The sequence below is a fragment of the Xenopus tropicalis genome, chromosome 2 (assembly GCF_000004195.4).
Source record: "Xenopus tropicalis strain Nigerian chromosome 2, UCB_Xtro_10.0, whole genome shotgun sequence".
NCBI lineage: Eukaryota > Metazoa > Chordata > Amphibia > Anura > Pipidae > Xenopus > Xenopus tropicalis.
Genome location: NC_030678.2, coordinates 120,986,011 through 121,005,637, shown reverse-complemented (window position 1 = coordinate 121,005,637; position 19,627 = coordinate 120,986,011). Strand labels below are relative to the sequence as shown.

The 19,627-nt window shown below is 36.9% G+C and overlaps 1 protein-coding gene across 2 annotated transcripts in view; it reads left to right on the top strand.

Annotated features, from left to right (window-relative positions):
* The first annotated feature begins 253 nt into the window (after positions 1-253).
* The window catches only part of clybl (citrate lyase beta like), a 178,864-nt gene continuing 159,490 nt past the window's right edge, over positions 254-19,627 (top strand). The window contains exon 1 of one of the 2 annotated variants that reach the window (XM_004911819.4): positions 254-586. In XM_004911819.4, the coding sequence (XP_004911876.2) occupies positions 543-586 (44 nt within the window). In that variant the 5' untranslated portion in view covers positions 254-542. Of the gene's footprint in view, positions 591-19,627 lie in introns of both variants that reach the window. The other variant, XM_031897047.1, reaches the window with a different exon arrangement.

Sequence of the window (19,627 nt, the reverse complement as noted above, 5' to 3'; positions counted from 1 at the left end):
TGCGTCCCAATCAAGTGCATGTGATTTTTGAAGTTTTTTTCATATAATTCACCTTAACGGTTCCTTTATTGCCCAACCAGAGCAGAAGGGACGAAGGACTAAGCGGTTTGTAAGAAGCCAGCACGCCTTACATAGGTCAATACATACGTATGCTGACAAACGGAAGCATGCAAAGAGTAACCCTACTTAACAACCCTTCCCACCAAGCCTGCCTCCATTAACGGAAAGTGAGACGCTCGTATAACATACCGGAAGTAGAGCATTTCTGAAGTTGTGAGATGAATTGACTGAAAATAAATATTTTCAGTTTGCGAGCCTACAGCTTTTCTGCCTATTTGAGTGTTATATCTGTCACAGCAAGCCTCCATTGAAGGAGTAACTTTCGCTTTCATTTTGTTTATTAAAGCCGCGTTGATTTAACGCTGACTGTAGCTGTACATAACACCTATTGCATTGCAAATCCTCTCCCGAAGCTCCTCCCTATAGTTCCAAGCGGGCGAATGATCGCACAGATATAGGGACTGACTCGGCGGCGGTGGAAGATGGCATTGCTGCAAAGGCTATGGCTTGGTGGGAAGGTGACACTGTAAGTGAGTGCTGCTTATTCCCACTACATTTCCATTTACTGACAGCGTAGGACGAAGGGCCATATGTATTGTCCGCGTCCAGAAATGACTTAAAACTTTCTGTATCGTCGCTGGGTTTAGTTCACAAAGAGTTCGGAAGTCGCACAGTGAATGCAGCTGCGTTTTGTAATTGGTTTTGCAATGGTATGGCGACTTATAAAGTTGCAGCGTTTCAAGAGGCATGTGTAGTCATATGGGAGTGATATAGCAAGTGTGAAGTTTACTTCTTCTCTAGTAACTAGAAAGTGTCGTCAGACAGCGTTTGTTTGACTATGGGGTTGTTTGCTACGCCTGAAAAAATGTATTTTATTATCACAGACCCAATGTTTAATACATTAACAATAAAGGTAATTGCTTTTATTATTTTACCTGGCCATTGTTTGCTAAAATCGGTGACTGAATAAAGATTTGCAAAAAACACCATATCTGATACATAACAAAAAGGAACTTAAGGTGGTCACACACGTGGCGATTTGCGATCTTAAAGAATCCGCCACTAACGTTCAGGGCTGAAACGGCAGATATGGAGGTATAAACAATAGAGGATTTCTACCTCCTTCTGCCGATTCAGCCCTGACGGCAGATTTTGCTCAGGTGCCTTCTATGGCGCCCGATCAAAATCTTTTAACCCACCCGATCAGCGAGTCGACCTATATCAGCAGCCTCCTGCAATATCGGTCGACTTGCCATACACGCACCGAATATTGTACGAAACAAGGTTTCGTACAATATTATCGTGCGTGTATGGCCAGCTTTAGTCTGTAAGCTCTACGGGTCAGGGACCTCTTTCCTAGTGTGTCTCATACCACATTGCACTTATTCCCTGTGTATTTATACTTATTTATTGTATTTATTATAACACTTGTCCTCCCTGTGTGTAATTTTGTATATTGTAAGATTGTACGGCGCTGCGTACCCTTGTGGTGATTTATAAATAAAGTTATACATACATACATACATTTACCCAATAACCTCCATCAGCCCTTTCCCCTGAGTAAATGATCAGAACAGAGCCCTATACAGACTCCTGTCAGATGAAGAAATACCCTCCTTTTTGACATAAGTTTATTCGTTTATGCAATAAAGAGGTATACACTCCAAATGTACAAAAATAAATATAAATCTCATTGTGAATAGCCACAAGGGAACACAAGTATTAATGCAGCCTGTTTTATTTACTGAGATTGTACTCACTCCACCTGTGTTTAGCGCTTCCATGCTGTAGAGCAGTTGTTCTCAACCTGTGGGTCGGGACCCCTTTGGGTATGCTAAGACCATCAGGAAACACATATTTTCGATGGTCTTAGGAATAATTTATGGTTGGGAGTCACCACAACATGAGGAACTGTATTAAAGGGTTGCAGCATTAGGAAGATTGAGAACCACTGCTGTAAAGTGAATAGAAACTTATTGAAAAGAACAGGCTGTGTTTTCTTGTGAACCTGTCACCCAGACATAAAACACTTTATAATAAAAGTCTTTTTCAAATTAAACATGCAACCCAAATTCCTTTTTTTTAATAACACATCCATACCCATTATAAAGGCATTTAAAGGAGAAGGAAAGGCTAATAAAGAGTTAATCTCAAGCTGCAGGCATACCTTCAGTTGTCTCAATAGTGCCCTTAAGTCTCCCCATATTTCTTCCGTTCAGATGATCAGAAGCCTCATAGGAAAAAAAACGCTAGCTGTTCAAAGAAAGTTCCCATAATGCCTCACTCCTTCACCGACACCCAGACCAAGTGTACATGCTCAGTGTGTAAGACTATGGGGCTGATTTACTAATCCACGAACGGTCTGAAGGCGTCCGAATACGTTTTTTTCGTAATGATCGGTATTTTGCGATTTTTTTTCGTAAATTGTCGCAACTTTTTCGTAGCCGTTACCACTGTTTCGCAAAATGTCGCGACTTTTCCGTAGCGTTACGACTTGCGCGAATTGTCGCAACTTTTTCGTAGCCTTCGCGCAGAGTATGAAAGTTTCGGATTCATTCAAGCTTCAGTATCGTGACTTTCCTTGGGCCAGGTTGGAGCTGCAGAGTGCCATTGAGTCCTATGGGAGGCTTCCAAAATCATGCTAAGTCTGAAAGTTTTGCCCGCAGTTTACGAGCGCTCAATACGAAAAATTCGCGCAAGTCGTAATGGTTACGAAAAAGTCGTGACAATTTACAAAAAGTCGCAAAATGTTCGTTTTCCAAAGGGAATTTTTCCCATTCGGATTCGTGGGTTAGTAAATCAGCCCCTATGAGTCAACTTCCTGCTGATTGGCTCAGATCCACATTCCTAAGGGGGGGGAGGGAGTTCTTAGCATTCTTGAGGGAGCAGGAGAGGGGAGAGAGCAGGGAGCTGCGTGTCTCTGGCACATGAATTACAGACACAAGAAATCTATTGACAGAGAAGTCAGTGCAGCGTTTCTGTGAGTGCTTATGGTTGTATTTACATGGACCTTTCTGATAAAGCTTACTTAGTTTTTACCTTTCCTTCTCCTTTAAAAATCGCAGCTGACAATTATATATGGCAGAAAATTGCTTTCACTTTCCATTCAGTACTCACTTTACCCTTCTTTCTCACCATCTAATTATGTAGTCAGTGCATGGGTATGGGCATCAGGTCCCCTATTCCAACACATACACAAGATTTTGGGGTGATACAAAGCTTGCCTTAACAGTGCCCACAAAATTGCACCTGCTTTCTTGCTGTGATTGTGTAATTCCAAGACTGAAGGGAACAAGATTTATATTATTTATAGTGTAAGTGAAGTTTATTTTGCTTGATAAACACAATAGAAAATAATGTGCAATTATTTCTTAAGGTAACAGGTCCCTTTTAAGGGGGAACATGCGACAGATCCACTGCAAGGAACCACATGAAAAATGTCTGTAAGAGCACTTAGGCTAACAGTGTTATGCAGCCCCTAACCTTATTCCACTGTAAAGTGAAGGATTATGAGACTTAGTCCTTTAGCTTTCCATTGTGGGTGGAATACAGATTTTCTGGAAAGCAGTGTGACCTGTAAGTCCTAAAATCCATCACTTTATAATAGAACAAGTTTAGGGAGGGATCATTTATTTAAACTTGGATTTAAAAAATCCTGTGATTTCATTGCTCTGTCCTTTACATTACCACTCCTCCCTAAACATAAGCTCTGCCCCTTAAATCACCTTCTGTATCTGGTTCTTTAACCAACAAAGGTGGTAACCCTAAAGGGGTTGTATGACATTGTCAGCCTAAGGGGGTTTGGGCAATGGTTAATACAAGTGAAGGATAGTCTATTATGGTTTCCTTTCTATCTGTGAAATAAGATATGTCTGTATAAAAAAAAATATATAGATTTGCTTGTGAATGATCATGTTCGTGCATCTTTTCTACATGAGCCCAAACTGACTGAGCTTGTAAAAAGTATCAGTGTATTTTAACTTTTAAGTTCATAATGTGGTCCTCGCTTGAGATTTTCTAACCTATTCTTTAGATATCTGAGCAGATGCACATTATCATTTATATCCACAGTTAATGTACAACTTTCTGTTCATTGCTTCTTACCCAAGATGTGAGGACTGGGGGTAAACTTATAATAGCTATTGAAGTGTATACTAATTAAGTATACTAATTAAGTTCCTGCATCAGATGCAGACAGTTGTATATGCTGTATTAGGGATGTGCTGAATCCATGTTTGGATTCAGCCATATACTGATTACTCTATAAAAGACTCAGCCATGTGCCAAGCGGAATCTGAACTGTAATCTGCATGTTTTAATCTAAAAATAAGTTGCATAAATGACAAAAACGGTCACCTTTATTTGTCAAGATCTTTTAAAGTTACATGCATTAGGTGTCTGATTCAGTTCAGCCAAATGTATAAGATTTGTCGGGAACCTGTGCTTTGTCATAATAGGAAGAAGCTTTGGAGATCAGAAACCTAGTACTGTAATTATATTGTAGCAGTATAACCATAAACAGTGAAACACATTGCCTTAGAGTATTAGAATCGCGGCTTCCAATCCTTAATAGAATAAAATCCTTCATTGAATAAAAAATTAAATCAAAACCAATGTATGAGGATAAGGATTCAAATTAACTTGTTTTGTGAATTCTGCTTAGGAGAGGATAACAAGTTTTCCCTAAGGGAATAAGTCATAAAAAGATCAACAAGAGTGAACTTGGATTTAAAGGTCAAAGCAGTTATTAAAGGAGAAGGAAAGGCAAAGTCACTTGGGGGTGCCAAAATGTTAGGCACCCCCAAGTGACTTAGATCGCTTACCTTTTACCCCGGGCTGGTGCCCCTGTACGGAGAGAACAGCACCAGCCCGGGGTAGCAGCGATCGCTTCCTCCTTCCTTTTCGCTTGCGCGCGCATGCACAGTAGAGTGAAAAGCCAAACTTAAACATTAAAGTCGACTTTTCACTCTACTGCGCATGCGTCGGCCAACAGATTTCGCCGGCAGAAGGGAAAGGAAGGAGGAAGCGCTTCCTACAGGTACCCCGGGCTGGTGCTTTTTTCTCCTAACAGGGGCACCAGCCCAGGGTACAAGGTAAGTGATCTAAGTCACTTGGGGGTGCCTAACATTTTGGCACCCCCAAGTGACTTAGCCTTTCCTTCCCCTTTAAAGGCATTTAGTACTTATTCCTGTAGGAAGGTTTTGGACCTAATTTCATCAAAAATAGAAGAGGCATGCTCTTTAAGGGACTTTATTTGATAATATTTGATTTTTATGTATGATGCCAGCAACAACTTTTCCAAGGTCAATACAATATGGACAGTAGAAAAGAATGTATTGTCTTTGTTTCTAAAGACACTGCCTTAATTGTGCCTTGCTTCTACACAAAGCATACAGAAATATATAAAATATATGTTTGTGTCAAACTCAATCACATAAGGGGGCCGAAATCTAAAACACAGGCTAAGTCACGGGCCAAATTTTTTATTAATATACTTAGTAAGAGACTAAGGGGTATATTTATCACGATGTGTAAAAAGTGGAGTAAGACATTAACGGTGATGTCGCTTATAGCAGCCAATAGATGCTTTGCTACTGTTGAAATCTGATTACTGATTGGATGCCTTGGGCAACATTACTGCTAATGCTTTACTCCACTTTTTACACAACATGATAAATATACCCCTTAGTCTTAGTTACTATGTGAAGAAAATGGAAATTGATCAGGCTGGATGGTCAGACACACTTACCAAGGGCCACATAAAATAGCCAGGTGGGCCTGATTTGGCCCCGTTGGCCTTTGCACACTGTTCAAAAATGTGTTTTTCCCATTCTTCTAGGCAGATTTGCTAAAGATTGTTCATGTTAAAGGAAAAGGATAGTCATTTTGGCATTTTACTGCCAATAGATTTGTCACATCAGCCCTAGAATCTCTGTTTGCTCAAGATTGCAGCTGCCATTTTAGCTTGGTCTTCATAACTTCCTGCTGTTTAGCTCTAGCCCTTAAAGCTCTGATCACACATTCCTAAGGGAGGGGGGAGGGAGTTCTTAGCATTCTTGTGGGAGGGGGGAGAGGAGAGAACTGCACATACTCTGGCCCCAGGAATGAAGGACTTTTCTGAGAGAGGAAATCAGATACCGGAAGAACATGTTTACAAAAAAGGAGACAAGAAATCCTGTGTTTCTTTTGATAGAGGACTTTTCTGCATAGAGCTTTTCTGCAAGTGCTTATGGCTGTATTTACATAGACCTTTCTGATAAAGCGTACTTAGTTTTTACCTTTCCTTCACCTTTAATTGGATGATGCTTGTTTACTTTAATTTTGTTACTAAAAAATCTTGGATTTTTTTTTCGTGTTTTTGGATTGATATCTGAACTTTACCTGAGCCATTTACATGGGAAATTTGTTAGGAGTTTTTTTTTCAAAAAAAAATTAAAAAATGAAACAATGTCCTCCTTTGCAGAGGACAAATATTTTAGGATTCAACCTTCAGTACAATGTATGTATCTATATTTTTTATTTATTTATATAGCTCTACGTATGTACTCAGTGCTGTACAGCAGAACAATATATTAATAAACAGGGTTTCATTACAATAATAGATAAATAAATACAGAATACAGTAATGAATGCAAATAAATAAAAAATACAAGAGGATGGAGGTCCCTGTCCTGTAGAGCTTGTAATCTAAATGGAAAGATAACTTACAGATATGAGGGTATTTATTGATTTAGGTTACAGTGGGTGCCACTGCAATATAAGTGTCAGTTCAGGTGTTATGTGAGTGCTCCAAGAGGAAGTCTTTGAGGTTAGTTCTGAAGAGACTGAGGAAGGATTCTCTCCAGAGAAATTCAGGGAGGGTATATCAAATATAAGAAGAAGCAAGGTAGAAAGGCTTAAGACAGGAAACAGCAGTAGTAGTGGGGGGGCGCAACCAAGTGGAGGAGTCGGCCAGGAACATATGGAGATACAAGAGAAGGGATGTAGTGAGGTGCAGAGGAATGAACGGCTTGTAAGAAGGAGTTTGTAAGTTATTCTTTTTTAAAGGGGAAGCCATGCTAAGGCCTTCAGCAGGGAAGTGGCCTATACTTCCTTGGATGAGAGGAGGAGAATTCTGACAGCAGTGTTTAATACAGACTGTAGGGGAGAGATATGGAAATTAGGGAGGCTTGTTAGTAGCAGGTTACAGTAGTCAAGTGGGGATAGGATGAGAGCATGCATGAGCATCTTAGCTGTTGTAGATAAGAAAAAAGGATGGATTGCATAAGAAAAAGTGACAGGTTTTGATAGTGGTGTTAATATGATCAGAGAGAGATGAGTCAAAGATTATAATGAGAAAATTGATCAAGGGTTTTAATACTTTTGCAAGGCATTGTATATCATGCAGAATATGTGAAGTGCTTGTTATAATTCTCAAGTAAATATCTGCCAGACATGGACCATATACAGGTATGGGACCCATTATCCAGAATGCTCGGGACCAAGGGTATTCCGGATAAGGGGTCTTTCCGTAATTTGGATCTCAGTACCTTAAGTCTACTAAAAAATCAATAAAACATTAATTAAACCAAATAGGATTGTTTTGCATCCAATAAGGATTAATTATATCTTAGTTGGGATCAATTAAAAAGGTTCTGTTTTATTTCTACATAGAAAAAGGAAATCAGTTTTAAAATTTTGAATTATTTGATTAAAATGGAGTCTATGGGAGACGGGCATTCTGTAATTCGGAGCTTTCTGGATAACGGGTTTCCGGATAAGGGGTCCGATACCTGTAATATATTTTCTAATTTTTTTCCTAATTAGTCTGTATAATCCAATTAAAATCAGCTACAAATAAATAAATCAATGGGCATCGACAGTAGCTCTACTAGAATGTTTGCCTTTATGCACCCCATCATTATAGCTCTACTTTACTGTTATTATTATACATAATAATAGTTACTCTCTAGTAAAGTAATATGCAAAAAAAAAGTAGGAACAGGAAGGAGATTTTTTTTCTTTTAGCAGAGGTAATCTTCTTATATATTTCTACTTATGTTTCTCATCCATATGTGGAAAGAAGAGAGTTTTTTATTGTAAGCATATTTATAAGCCATTTATGTGCAAAGCATTATGAAATATGCTAAGAAACTGATCAGTGGGAGACATTTTATAAAGGAGTAATTGATTTGTCATCCACCAAGTTATACATGATCTTCTCATTTTTAGGCGGCAGCTTGTCTGTCATTTTGGAGCTTGCATTTACTTTACTAATTCTATAAGTTTCTGGTAATAAAAGTTTGTGTGCAATACCTATTTTTGTGTTTTTGCATGAAGAGACAGTTAATTTGTTAGAAGGTCTGACTTTTTGGGACCAACCTAATGTCTATTTTGCAATGAATAAGTTTTTTTTATAAATCTAGTTGACTGAATAGAGTGACTTTTTCATCTTACCACAGGCTGATAAAGTATGGGATATAAGGGAGGAGGTTTAAACTGACTCTTCATGATGTACTCTGTCATTATTCTGTGAAATGCAAGCTGCAGTGGATAATAAGATAGGGAGAACCATGGAAAATAAGCTGGAGATCAAGTCTTTAATTCTCTCCATCAATCTCCATCAATAACCAGGAGTATAGTTAAACCATCTCGGGAGAATCCCAGCATGATAAGAATCAACGTTAAGCTGTTTAAATGCGTCTACATGGCAGTGAGGTATCCAGCAGTAACTCACTCAAGTGCAGATAAGTGGAAGATCCACTGTTGGGAATAAGGTAATAGTGCAAGATTATAGCTTATAATGGGAGTTTGGAATTGTTCTGAGCTTCCTTCAATTTCAGGTCATAATTTTCTGTCACAAAGGTGAGAAAAACAGATAAGACTGGAAAGAGGAAACACTGGGCAAGGGTAAACATGTCAAGCTGTGCACTGACAGGCCATTAAATGGTTTCATATTTGTAACCTTCACCCTGTTATAATAGATATATTTAATGGAGTTTTTTTGGCGATATTATGAAAAATATTTAGCAAATTAGTATTTCCTGCAGTTGACATTAAAAAATATAAAAACAAACAATTTGACAGATGCATGTGTAATTAATCGACTTTGGAAACTCTGTGGCCATAAATGATTCTGCTATACTTGGACTGGTGTTAAGAGTTCAAATTTGTTGTACTTTTTATATATCCATACTACACATAAAGGAGTTTTTGCGCTCTTTAATAAAATACATATTTTTTTGGGCTACCTTTTAAGACAAATGGTCATTCCATTACTTTATTTCCTTAAAGGAGAAGGAAAGGTAAAAACTAAGTAAGCTTTATCAGAAAGGTCTATGTAAATACAGCCATAAGCAGTCACACAAAAGCTGCACTTAGTCCTCTATCAAAAGAAACACAAGATTTCTGGTCTTTTTTTGTGTACACATGTTCTTCGGTCTCAGCCTTCAGGGCACAAGCATGGGTCTGCTTAGTTTGCTATTCTCTTGCTTTTTTCCTCCTGACCCCCCCTTCCACAAGAATTTGCTTCCCCTTCCATCAGACTTTGCTCCCCCTCCCATCCCTGTATAATCTTAAACAACCAGAGGGAGCTTCTATGGCTGTTGACTGAGGTATGGTAAAGCTTTCTGCAGAATAAATATAGCATTCTAGGTGGCACTATTGTGATTAATCTATTGGAAATAAAATGCCAAAATGCCTTTCCTTCTCTTTTATGGGACAGCCTAATACAATTTAAATTTGCATAGAGACTCTGCTATAATCTTTGTAATCAAACATCATCAAGATGATTACCTAAGCACAAGATGTCTAGGAGTCTGTACCACATAATGTGGAACTTTTGCCATATTATTGACTGTTTGATTACCTAACAAGGCAGGAGTGCCATAAATCTGATACCTTTAATGGGATTTCATATAACAGGCACAAAAATAGTTCTGTGGAGACTGCAGGGGTTTCTGCCAATAGAATGGGCACAAAAGGGAGTAGGTAGTTATGTGCAGCAACCAGTGATTTGGGGAAAAGAGATTGTTGGGTTAGAGCAAGCAGATAATATATCACTGCTATAAGGCATCATCTATGTGTTCAGGTGGAGGATTGTTCCAGTTTGCTGTCCCAGTAAGTTCATTCATTTTGAAATACTGAGATGTTATGGATAGAAAATACTATCAGCTTTCAGTCTATACCTTAAGTCTTCAAAACAATACCCTGGTGCCACAGTGCCACTGTTTTTAAAACACGTTCCATTTTGCTGTGTTAAGAATGCAAAAACGCAAAAATGTAGGTAGGTAATTCCACTGTGTAATGCGCTCCTATTTATGGCTGTGTCAGCAGATATGCTACTAGAATAAATAAATAGAAAAATAGATCAAGAACATTTAATTAACCCTAGAAATACTACTAATATATCTCACTGTTCTATGCATGTTGCTGCCTTCTTGCTGCTTGTTTCTTTTCCTTCTTTAACTGCCTGAGGCCCTTTCGGCTCTCTTGTTTAATACAAAAGAGAGGCTTTGACAATGCATATTACCTGACCCTCTATTTTATAAGTAATTTAGTCTGTGCCTATGCATACATTTTAAGAAATATGTTCACCAACAACATCATGTCAAGGTATACCCCCGTTGTGCATTTTATATTTTAAAGGATTAATAAAAATAAAGTATAGAAAATAAATAAACCTCTCTCTCTCTCTAACCCTTCCCCCAAATACATGACAAAATTATTATCCATTCTGCCTGTAGGTATTGGATACCTGGCAGATCAGCAAGTGTATAGCCACCTTACACTTACAGAACAACATACAAAAGAAACCATTGTAAATTCACGTCCCACATACACAAAGCATTTTTAAATTTGTCGCGTTACATTTCATTCAATTAACATTTGCTGTCATAAAAGTTGATCTGTATTATCTTTATCTTTGCAGTTCTGGGCCTGTCTGTTATGTTTGTACAATAAAAACATGTAAAGATCGCTTACTCAATTCCTTTAGTGAATAAATGGTTTCAGTTTTTGGGTTTTATTAGATAAAGGTTCCCTTTTCTTCTTGAAATTGATCTTAGAAAGAGGCTCCAGAGGGAAATGAAGCATTAAAAGGTAGCAGAATATAGAGTTGGCCTTCTAGACGTTGCAGTTTAACAGTTCCTGCATTTTATATTAGATAACATTTAGATTGAGGGTTTTTGGGTGACCTAATTTCCCTTATACTGTACTTTGAGCTCTGCACATCTGCACCTGATTTATTTAAAGGACTTAATGAGAAACTTCAAATAGTTTACATGTCAATTACAAAGAAAGCACAGTTTTTACAGTTCCAGTAATCTGTCCACATTGCTGATCACAACATGATCCCAGGTGGGCATAACTGAAGACAGATGACATTCCAGAAGCACAATTACAAAGAGCTTATATATTTTTAACACCGACAAGATGTCACGCTAAGCCTTCCATACTTTTAAAATATTGTGTGTATATAATATATATATATATATATGACTGATCCTTTATCTTGTTTGGGCTCTTGCTCTTATTGTACTTCGCTGTCTCCATTCCTCCATTCCTGACACCTTTTGCGGCAAGTATCCATGTAATAGAAATGCCTGGAGTATTTTTTCGTACTAGAACCATATTACAGAATTTTGGGCATTTGTGATGTTCATTCTAATAATAGGACAGTAGAGACAGATACAATGCCTTCAAATAGCATTTTTAGAATGTGGATTTTAGGTTTATCACACATTTTTTGTAATTTCTTTTTTGGGTTTTAAAAGAACAACAAGTAATTCAAATAAGCACAGAATAATTGTTATTAAGAAGAGTAAACATTAAAGGAACAGTAACACCAAAAAATGAAAGCGTATAAAAGTAACTAAAATATAATGTGCTACTGCCCTGCACTGGTAAAAGTTGTGTGTTTACTTCAGAAAGTCTACTATAATTTATATAAATAAGCTGCTATGTAGCCATGGAGGCAGCCATTCAAAGGAGAAAAGGCACAGGCACATAGCAAATAACAGATAAAACACTATTGTATTCTACAGAACTTATCTGTTATCTGCTATGTAACCTGTGCCTTTTCTCCTTTTTTCCAGCTTGAATGGCTGCCCCCGTGGCTACACAGCAGGTTATTATATAAATTATAGTAGTGTTACTGTAGCAAACACACCAGTTTTACCAGTGCAGGGCAACAGTGCATTATATTTTTATTACTTTAAAGCTCTTTTATTTTTTGGTGTTACTGTTCCTTTAAAAAAAAAGTGAGAATAGCAAGAAAGCTAAAAGCTTGTAGACAACCTCACAGAGTGGAGTTTGAATATCAATAGTCAAAAAGATGTACAGGTATAGGACCCATTATCCAGAATGCTCAGGACCAAGGGTATTTCGGATAAGGGGTCTTTCCGTAATTTGGATCTCAATACCTTAAATCTACAAAAAAATCAATAAAACATTAATTTACCCCAATAGGATTGTTATGCATTCTATAAGGATTATTTATATCTTATTTGGGATCAATTACAAGGTACTGTTTTATTTCTACATAGAAAAAGGAAATCAGTTTTAAAATTCTGAATTATTTGATTAAAATGGAGTCTATGGGAGACAGACTTTCCGTAATTCGGAGCTTTCTGGATAATGGGTTTCCGGATAAGGGGTCCGATACCTGTATTAAAAACCCATAGGTGAATTATTTGCAGTGATTCATACTGTGTGTGGAAGGGTGGAATAATGGCTTTATGTAAATTTGGAAAAACAGTTTATCAGTTATCAGCTATGGAAACGTGCTTTTTATGATGCATAAGCAAAAAATCACTTTGTGCAACTTTAAATGTCCAGTACATAAATGCATCAACGGCATAATTGAAATTTGTATAAGTAAGTAAAAAGGAATTGCCCACTCTTTTTGCAATTTGCTAAAAAAAAGGTATCCTTCTTGAAGCTACCACCAGTATAATCCCTGTACAGCTTATCTGCACCTCTTTGCTAATGAGCTGCATGCCCAATTCATGTCAGGAAACTATATGGATGATTGAGGATAATTCATTAGTAAATATTGTCTAAGATTCTATAACCAGTATTTCTGTGCTAATCTGGAGTTCACTGTTTTATTAGCTTGGCACTTTACATGGCAAAACCCATTTAACCTAATGGGTAAGTGCCAACATCATCATCACTTATGGTCGCAGGGTTTGCTTACAGGCAATAGTGATTCCTTTTTACCCCTATGTTGTACTACCTCACTTCTAGTTTCATGAAAAGGAGTACACGTGCAGCAGGAGAAAGATTTGTCAAAGTTCTGGGGAAAAGCTCTATTTGGGAAGGAAGGATGCTTTGCATTAAGTATGGTTTACAGGTGCTCTGCTGCCTGGTGGTGGTGGTAAGTGCGCAATGGGGTTTGAGGCTGGAGAGAATTGCTGGCTATGGAAGAGGGAAAAGTTACGTTTGGGCAACAGGCAAAGGAAACAAATGGGTGAAAAATATATTTAGAAGGGATCAGAGGCGCAAAGTTAGCCATTTCAGAAAATGCTGCTTTGATCCTTTTGCACTCTACAGCTTGCTCAATCCCCAACTTAGTGTAAAGAATCCCTAGTTTATTGGACTTTTACAGCAGGCCTTGAATATCCAGCTAGGTACATGTTTCATGGAAGAATAATGTCACACCTTTACATATATTTCAGATATCTTTGTGATGTTTGCACCATGGCACATTAAAGGATTCTGATGAAGTATGGTGGCCTAGTGCCCTATTAAGGGCAGAACCTTTATTATGCAACTTATATGCATATTTCCTCCTTCCTTTAATTTTCTGTAGGCTGATGTCATTTGTAAATATCTGTTAGCAGGGTTGATTGTGGCTCAAAGCAGGCATTGAACTATGATCTTTTTGTATAAAAGTACTCACTGCACACTATATGGATGTTTAATGTAATGTTAGTTGATGTCATGTTATGTATGGGCAAACAATTTCTCTATGTGCACTACAATGTGTTGTGTTCATTGGTGTCACAAATTGTATGTTTGTGCTCTGACATACTTTTTGGGTACAGCATGGTTCAGAAGCAGGAGTTTAACAGTCAATACCTCTTATTACCCCTTATTGTTGTGTTTTCCTTAAATCTTACAAATTCAAAACAACATTTCTGCAGCATTAAAAAAATAGCATTAGGCCACTTGCAGTACTGTATTGTAACAGTTGTGGACTTAAACAGGTCAGCTGCAAATATGAAATTATATATATGAAGTTATATATATTTTTATATTTCTAAGTTTTTCTTATCTGTCTCCTATAACACACACGAATGTAAAGCAATGCAATCTAGACTTTATTAAAGCTGTGTTGCTGTGCGAGAGGTTTGTGTGGGAAAACCTGTCGAGCTCCTAGTGACATGTAGCACATGGCTCAGTAAACTTATAGTTAACCTATAAAATCTGATGCAATATACCCTGCTGCTCTGTGGTAATATTATTAGTATTCCTTAGAAAACCAGCCAGACAATGCATGCCATGAGACAATAATTGATTTACTTTATAAACCACTGCTCAGTAAAGAGCATGTAATTAAGTGACGTGTTTATTAAATCGGCAATAATGGAGCTAACGGTATGTACTTGTTTTATAGCATTTCAAGCCTATATGGGGTCTGTTTCTGTATGCACTTAAACAAAATTTTGTAAAATACTTTAGTGTGTATAAAGCAACAGGCATGCCAAAAAAGTAAATAACTAAAGTATATACTTTTTGATTGACATTTTGATGGTGCATGTTAACACTCAAATCTTGACTACTATAAGAGAGCTAAGAAATAGTGCTTTTATTGCTTCAGTATGAAAGAGAACTGTAAAACTTTCTAGCACCCTAAAAGTCTTTTCGGTTATTTGGATGTATGGCTAGAGTAGTGCCAGACCTTTAATCACTTCAGTGCCATAGATATATATGGTCATGAAACTCAAGTACCAAAGTGCCAGTGCTGTAGCTGCTACATTTCTGGGCTTTTGTCTTTCTGTAAGATTTGCTCCTTACCAGCAACATGGGGTCCAACACACAGCAAGTGCTATAAGGTGTGTCCATTGGAAATGAACCTCATATTTTTTTTAATGACTACTTGTGTATTTCCAACAATAAGAAATAGATGGGGATGGTGGTGGCTTTTTAGCATCAAAGACATAATCCCAAGCCTTTGGCCCACCATAGGACATAAGCCCCGCTGATACCATCAATCACCCTGTACCCCCTTCCCCATACCGATGCCTTCCATCATAGTTTCCATGCAAAGCCTGTGATTTGCTCATAGGGTTGCCACCTTTTCTGGAAAAAAATACTGACCTTACTATATTTTTATCTTATCATTTTTACCGTCCAGACCGGTGAAATACAGGCTAGGTGGCAACCCTATTTGCTTATTACAGAAGGCTCAGACACTACAGCAGAGTGGGCAGAGAAGCCATGCACCTCACTAGTAACCATCAAGCCAATTATAGTTTACAATTTGTTGCATTTTAGAAATGAGCACTGGTAGCATTATTGCAGGGAAACTCATTAAAACAAATATATGAGTGTCATCTCTGAATTTTCTAATAAACTTTTAAAAATGTCTTACCTTTCTAAAATAATCAAGTAACTTTTCACTAAAAAAAACTAAAAAGATAAAGTCAACACAAAGCTGTGTGTAAAGAGACAGATTACTTAAAGAGGGATAGGGAAGAGTATCTTGATTATTTTGCTAATTGTACAAAAGTTTTAATGAACACTGTTTAGAACGTTTCATATTCACATGAGATGAAGCCTAGAGAACATTTTTATAATAGGGAATAACAAACTTTGTTGCAGCAATCAGGACCACACAGCAAAAGTAGCGAAAGTAAATGAAGTTAAAAAAAAGTTTACACAGCAATTAACTTAACTGAAGAAACGGATGGTGTAATTACTAGGCAAGGCTTAATTGGTGTTGTTTTTAGAAAGAGATTTATGAACAGCATGTAGCATATATAAAATGCCAATACAAAAATATGACTGATGATAGAAGACTTGAAGCTTCATCATTCTCCTCATTATGAGTGAAGTCTTTTGCTTCACTGAAAAATTTATGAAACTGTAGGAAACGCATTGAAGTCAATAGGTTTTTTTGCAGCAACTTTTTCCATGAAAAATGCTTTGGAGTCTATGGGCGTTTTTCGCAGCGACTTTTTTCTCTGTGAATTTTCTGAGCAGAATGCTTTTAAATCTATGGGTGTTTTTTGCTGCAAATTTTTTAGGCAGTTTTACAAAAATATTTGCCAATATCAAAATGCAGAATTTTACCACAAATGTATACCTGCTGAAAGTTTTCACTTATCACTAGCAGTCTCTTTACTGTAAACGTAATCAGGTTATAGATTTCCTCCACCAAGTATGCTGGCAATTCATGATATGTGGCTAGGTTTAGAAAAGGTATGGATTCTTTTTTATGAGATGTAGTTTTATTTTTCCCTTGGCTCTTACAGCTGATTAAAATGTAGGGGCTTGCATTTGTGGGGCATGCTGTATTCTAAATTTATTGCTAAATTTGGTGCCTTCCCTCAGTATGCAGGTCAGCCCTGGACAAATGTCCTTTTGGGCCATTTATTAAAGTGTCTATCAGAAACACTGTTTTCTTGTTTCATGTACAGAGACCAAAAGCGATTGTTTAAGATTTTAACACCAAAGCAAGATTCAAGGATGATTCAGTCAATCTCACAATTTCTGAAGCCAGCAGAATTTCTTGTGTCTATGTTGTATAAATTGTGTGTGCGTGAGATATGCAAATGCTAAACGGATGCCTCCTGCTTAGTTTTTTTTACAATCTCTGTGCTTATAGTGTATATACTGTGTATAAATAATTGGAATATTTTTACCTGGAGCATTGTGTTTAATGTGTTTGCAATAGACTGAAACATTTTTTATGCAGGAGACATTTCTCTAGCTTGAGTCATTTCCCTATACACTGAATATATTTTTGATACCATTCAAGTTAGTGAAAAAGCAGCTTGTTTTTGCAGATACTTTCTGCACTACATCTTATGTTCACACTGTGTGTTATCAATAGCCACCAAAGCGTGTTTTGTTATAGTAGTACAACTGTAACACAAACATTTTTCGATTTATTTATATTTGCAGGATTTTTAAAGATCTTTTGAGAACACAACCAGTATAAATTGTTTTTGGCAGACCTGTCCTAAAGTACTATGCAGTAGTTTCTCACGATAGAATCCAGAAATTGCCAACATGTATTCTTGTTTAAAGACAAAATGCCAGCAGCAGATTATTTTATTTTTGTGGCACAACTGAAAATGAAATGAATAGATGTGGGCAATAAACCAATATTTTTTTTAACATTTTAGTTTTATGTTGTTAGCCATGTAACCACTAGATGGCACTCACATATTAATGCACTGCAAGAGCAGTTCTTGAAGTCCTTGAAACTGTTCTTGGTCCTTTGGCAAAAAGCTTTGATGCTGTTTTATCTCTGATAACAACAAACTGATTTTATTTTAATAGCCTCAGGGAGGGATTGCTCATGAAATAATGAAAGAAAGAATCTGTATCAACTTTCCCCATGGGTTGTCACATATTTTACCTATGGCCAGAGTAAATAGAGTAGTGTTTATTTTAGCAAGTTCTGCATGTATAAAATATTTGGCAGACCTGCATATAAACCTTCAGATTTCAGAGTTGACCTGTTTCTCATATTTCTTCTAGCAGTAGCTGTTAGATAGAATAACTAAAGAAAATGTTGACAATTTATATCTGTCTATCTATCTATATACACACCTTCACAAAAAGTGATTAGTTACAAAAATTGTGAAATCACCATTGCACATTAAGATAAACTGCATTTAGTTACCTCAACTATTAGATCTGTTCATAGTTAGGCCTTAAACTTTCAGACATGGAAGGTTTAGTTGCACTATGGAGAAAGTGGGTTGCTAGACAATGCATTTTGTACGTCATTGACAGGATGTTACTTCACCTGCCACAGATATAATACCTATATCATTGACAGTTAAAGGGGATGTAAAGTCATTTTTTAAAAAGCATATATAGATTCTTAGCACTAAATTGTACAACTTTGTAATACATGTCTGTTAAAAATGTTATACATGTTATGAGATACAAGCAATCATTTCTGCAGCTTTCCTTTCTCTTCCTTGATCGCGATCCCCCTTAAAGTTCAGCAGACGCTGGCCGTTTTTCTCCTTGGTGCTCAGAGGGGCAGCAATTCCAGAACAAATACGGTATGCAGATATGCGAGGGTTAAACACCCTTGACTCCTGTCTAACAGGTAAGCATCCGAGGGGCTGCCAATAAATCATGTGAGCAGGACAGCCAGTAGAAAGGATAGGATAGGAAAGTTGCAGAAACAATCAGCTGTATCTTAGGACAGGTGCTTGTAACTAAAATTCCCTGTTCTGAAAATGTATGCAGGCCAGGGAATTCAGTAATTTTTTGTGTGTTTGTAGTAAATTTAACCACATCAAATATATTGACAATATCAATAAGGATTTTTTTGGGACTTCTATAGAACATGTCTTATAAGATTGGAAAGGAATATTTTAATGAGGTTTTAAGGTTCTCACAAATGCAAGAAAAGCTGGTAGTTTAGATACTTGTGGTTCTAGCTTTATAATAATTTATTATAAAATCCAGGGCCTGAAGTCCAAGTCAAGAAGTTTTATGGGCAGAGCAGATTTTGATTGTAAAAGTAATCTCAAGGTCTCCATATCATATTCTACAGGAAACTTGCTGTGGTGTGTAGTTAGCTTTAGCGATATGCAGTTCTAATTATGAGACCATTATCTACTAACTTTAAATGTATCATTTCATCCATTTAAAGGCAATGCTTGATGTGTTTCATGCACAACCACACTTAATAATAGTCATGATAGTATATGATTTTTTATGTTTGCTGTAGCCTAAAATGAGTATTGATAACCTTGGTTGTTTCATAAGGACAGCAGATGGAATTTCTGTATCTTAGCGACAGAAAAATATGTTCCAAAGGGAAAAGCATCATGTATTCCTGCATTTGAAGCTTTGATCTGTAGTCACATCTGAAGGAAAGCAATGTCTTTTGGTGAAGACACATGGCTTTGCATCTGTAAAAACACAGCTGTATGTAGCAAAACTATTCTGAATAGTACAATGGCTTTGTTGTGTTGGTTCATGAGCTAGTGTTCTAAAAATATTGTCTTTTGCCGAATATTACTGATCTTGTAAATTTACTCTGCTGCTCACTGAAGTTCTAAGCCTTCTGGAAAGGGTGACTAAAATCCATATGTGCAGTGTCTGAGCAAAGTGATCATCTGAAGTTTTAGTCTAATTAGATAATAAATATTTTGCAAAGTTTAGAAAATAATTTATTTTATCAAATTTATGTTGAAATGGAATATTGTACTTTTTTTTGTGGTTTATGCCCATAATATTTGAGTGTGTTTGTTTTTTTTTTCATGGAAAGATAAGCATTAAAGCTGGCACTAGCTTTAAGGTTTGAGAATTTACTTTGCATTTTATTCAGTATAGTTAGGTTTAAATATATATTTTGTAATTATTTAGGTTGTTTTCCAGCAGATAT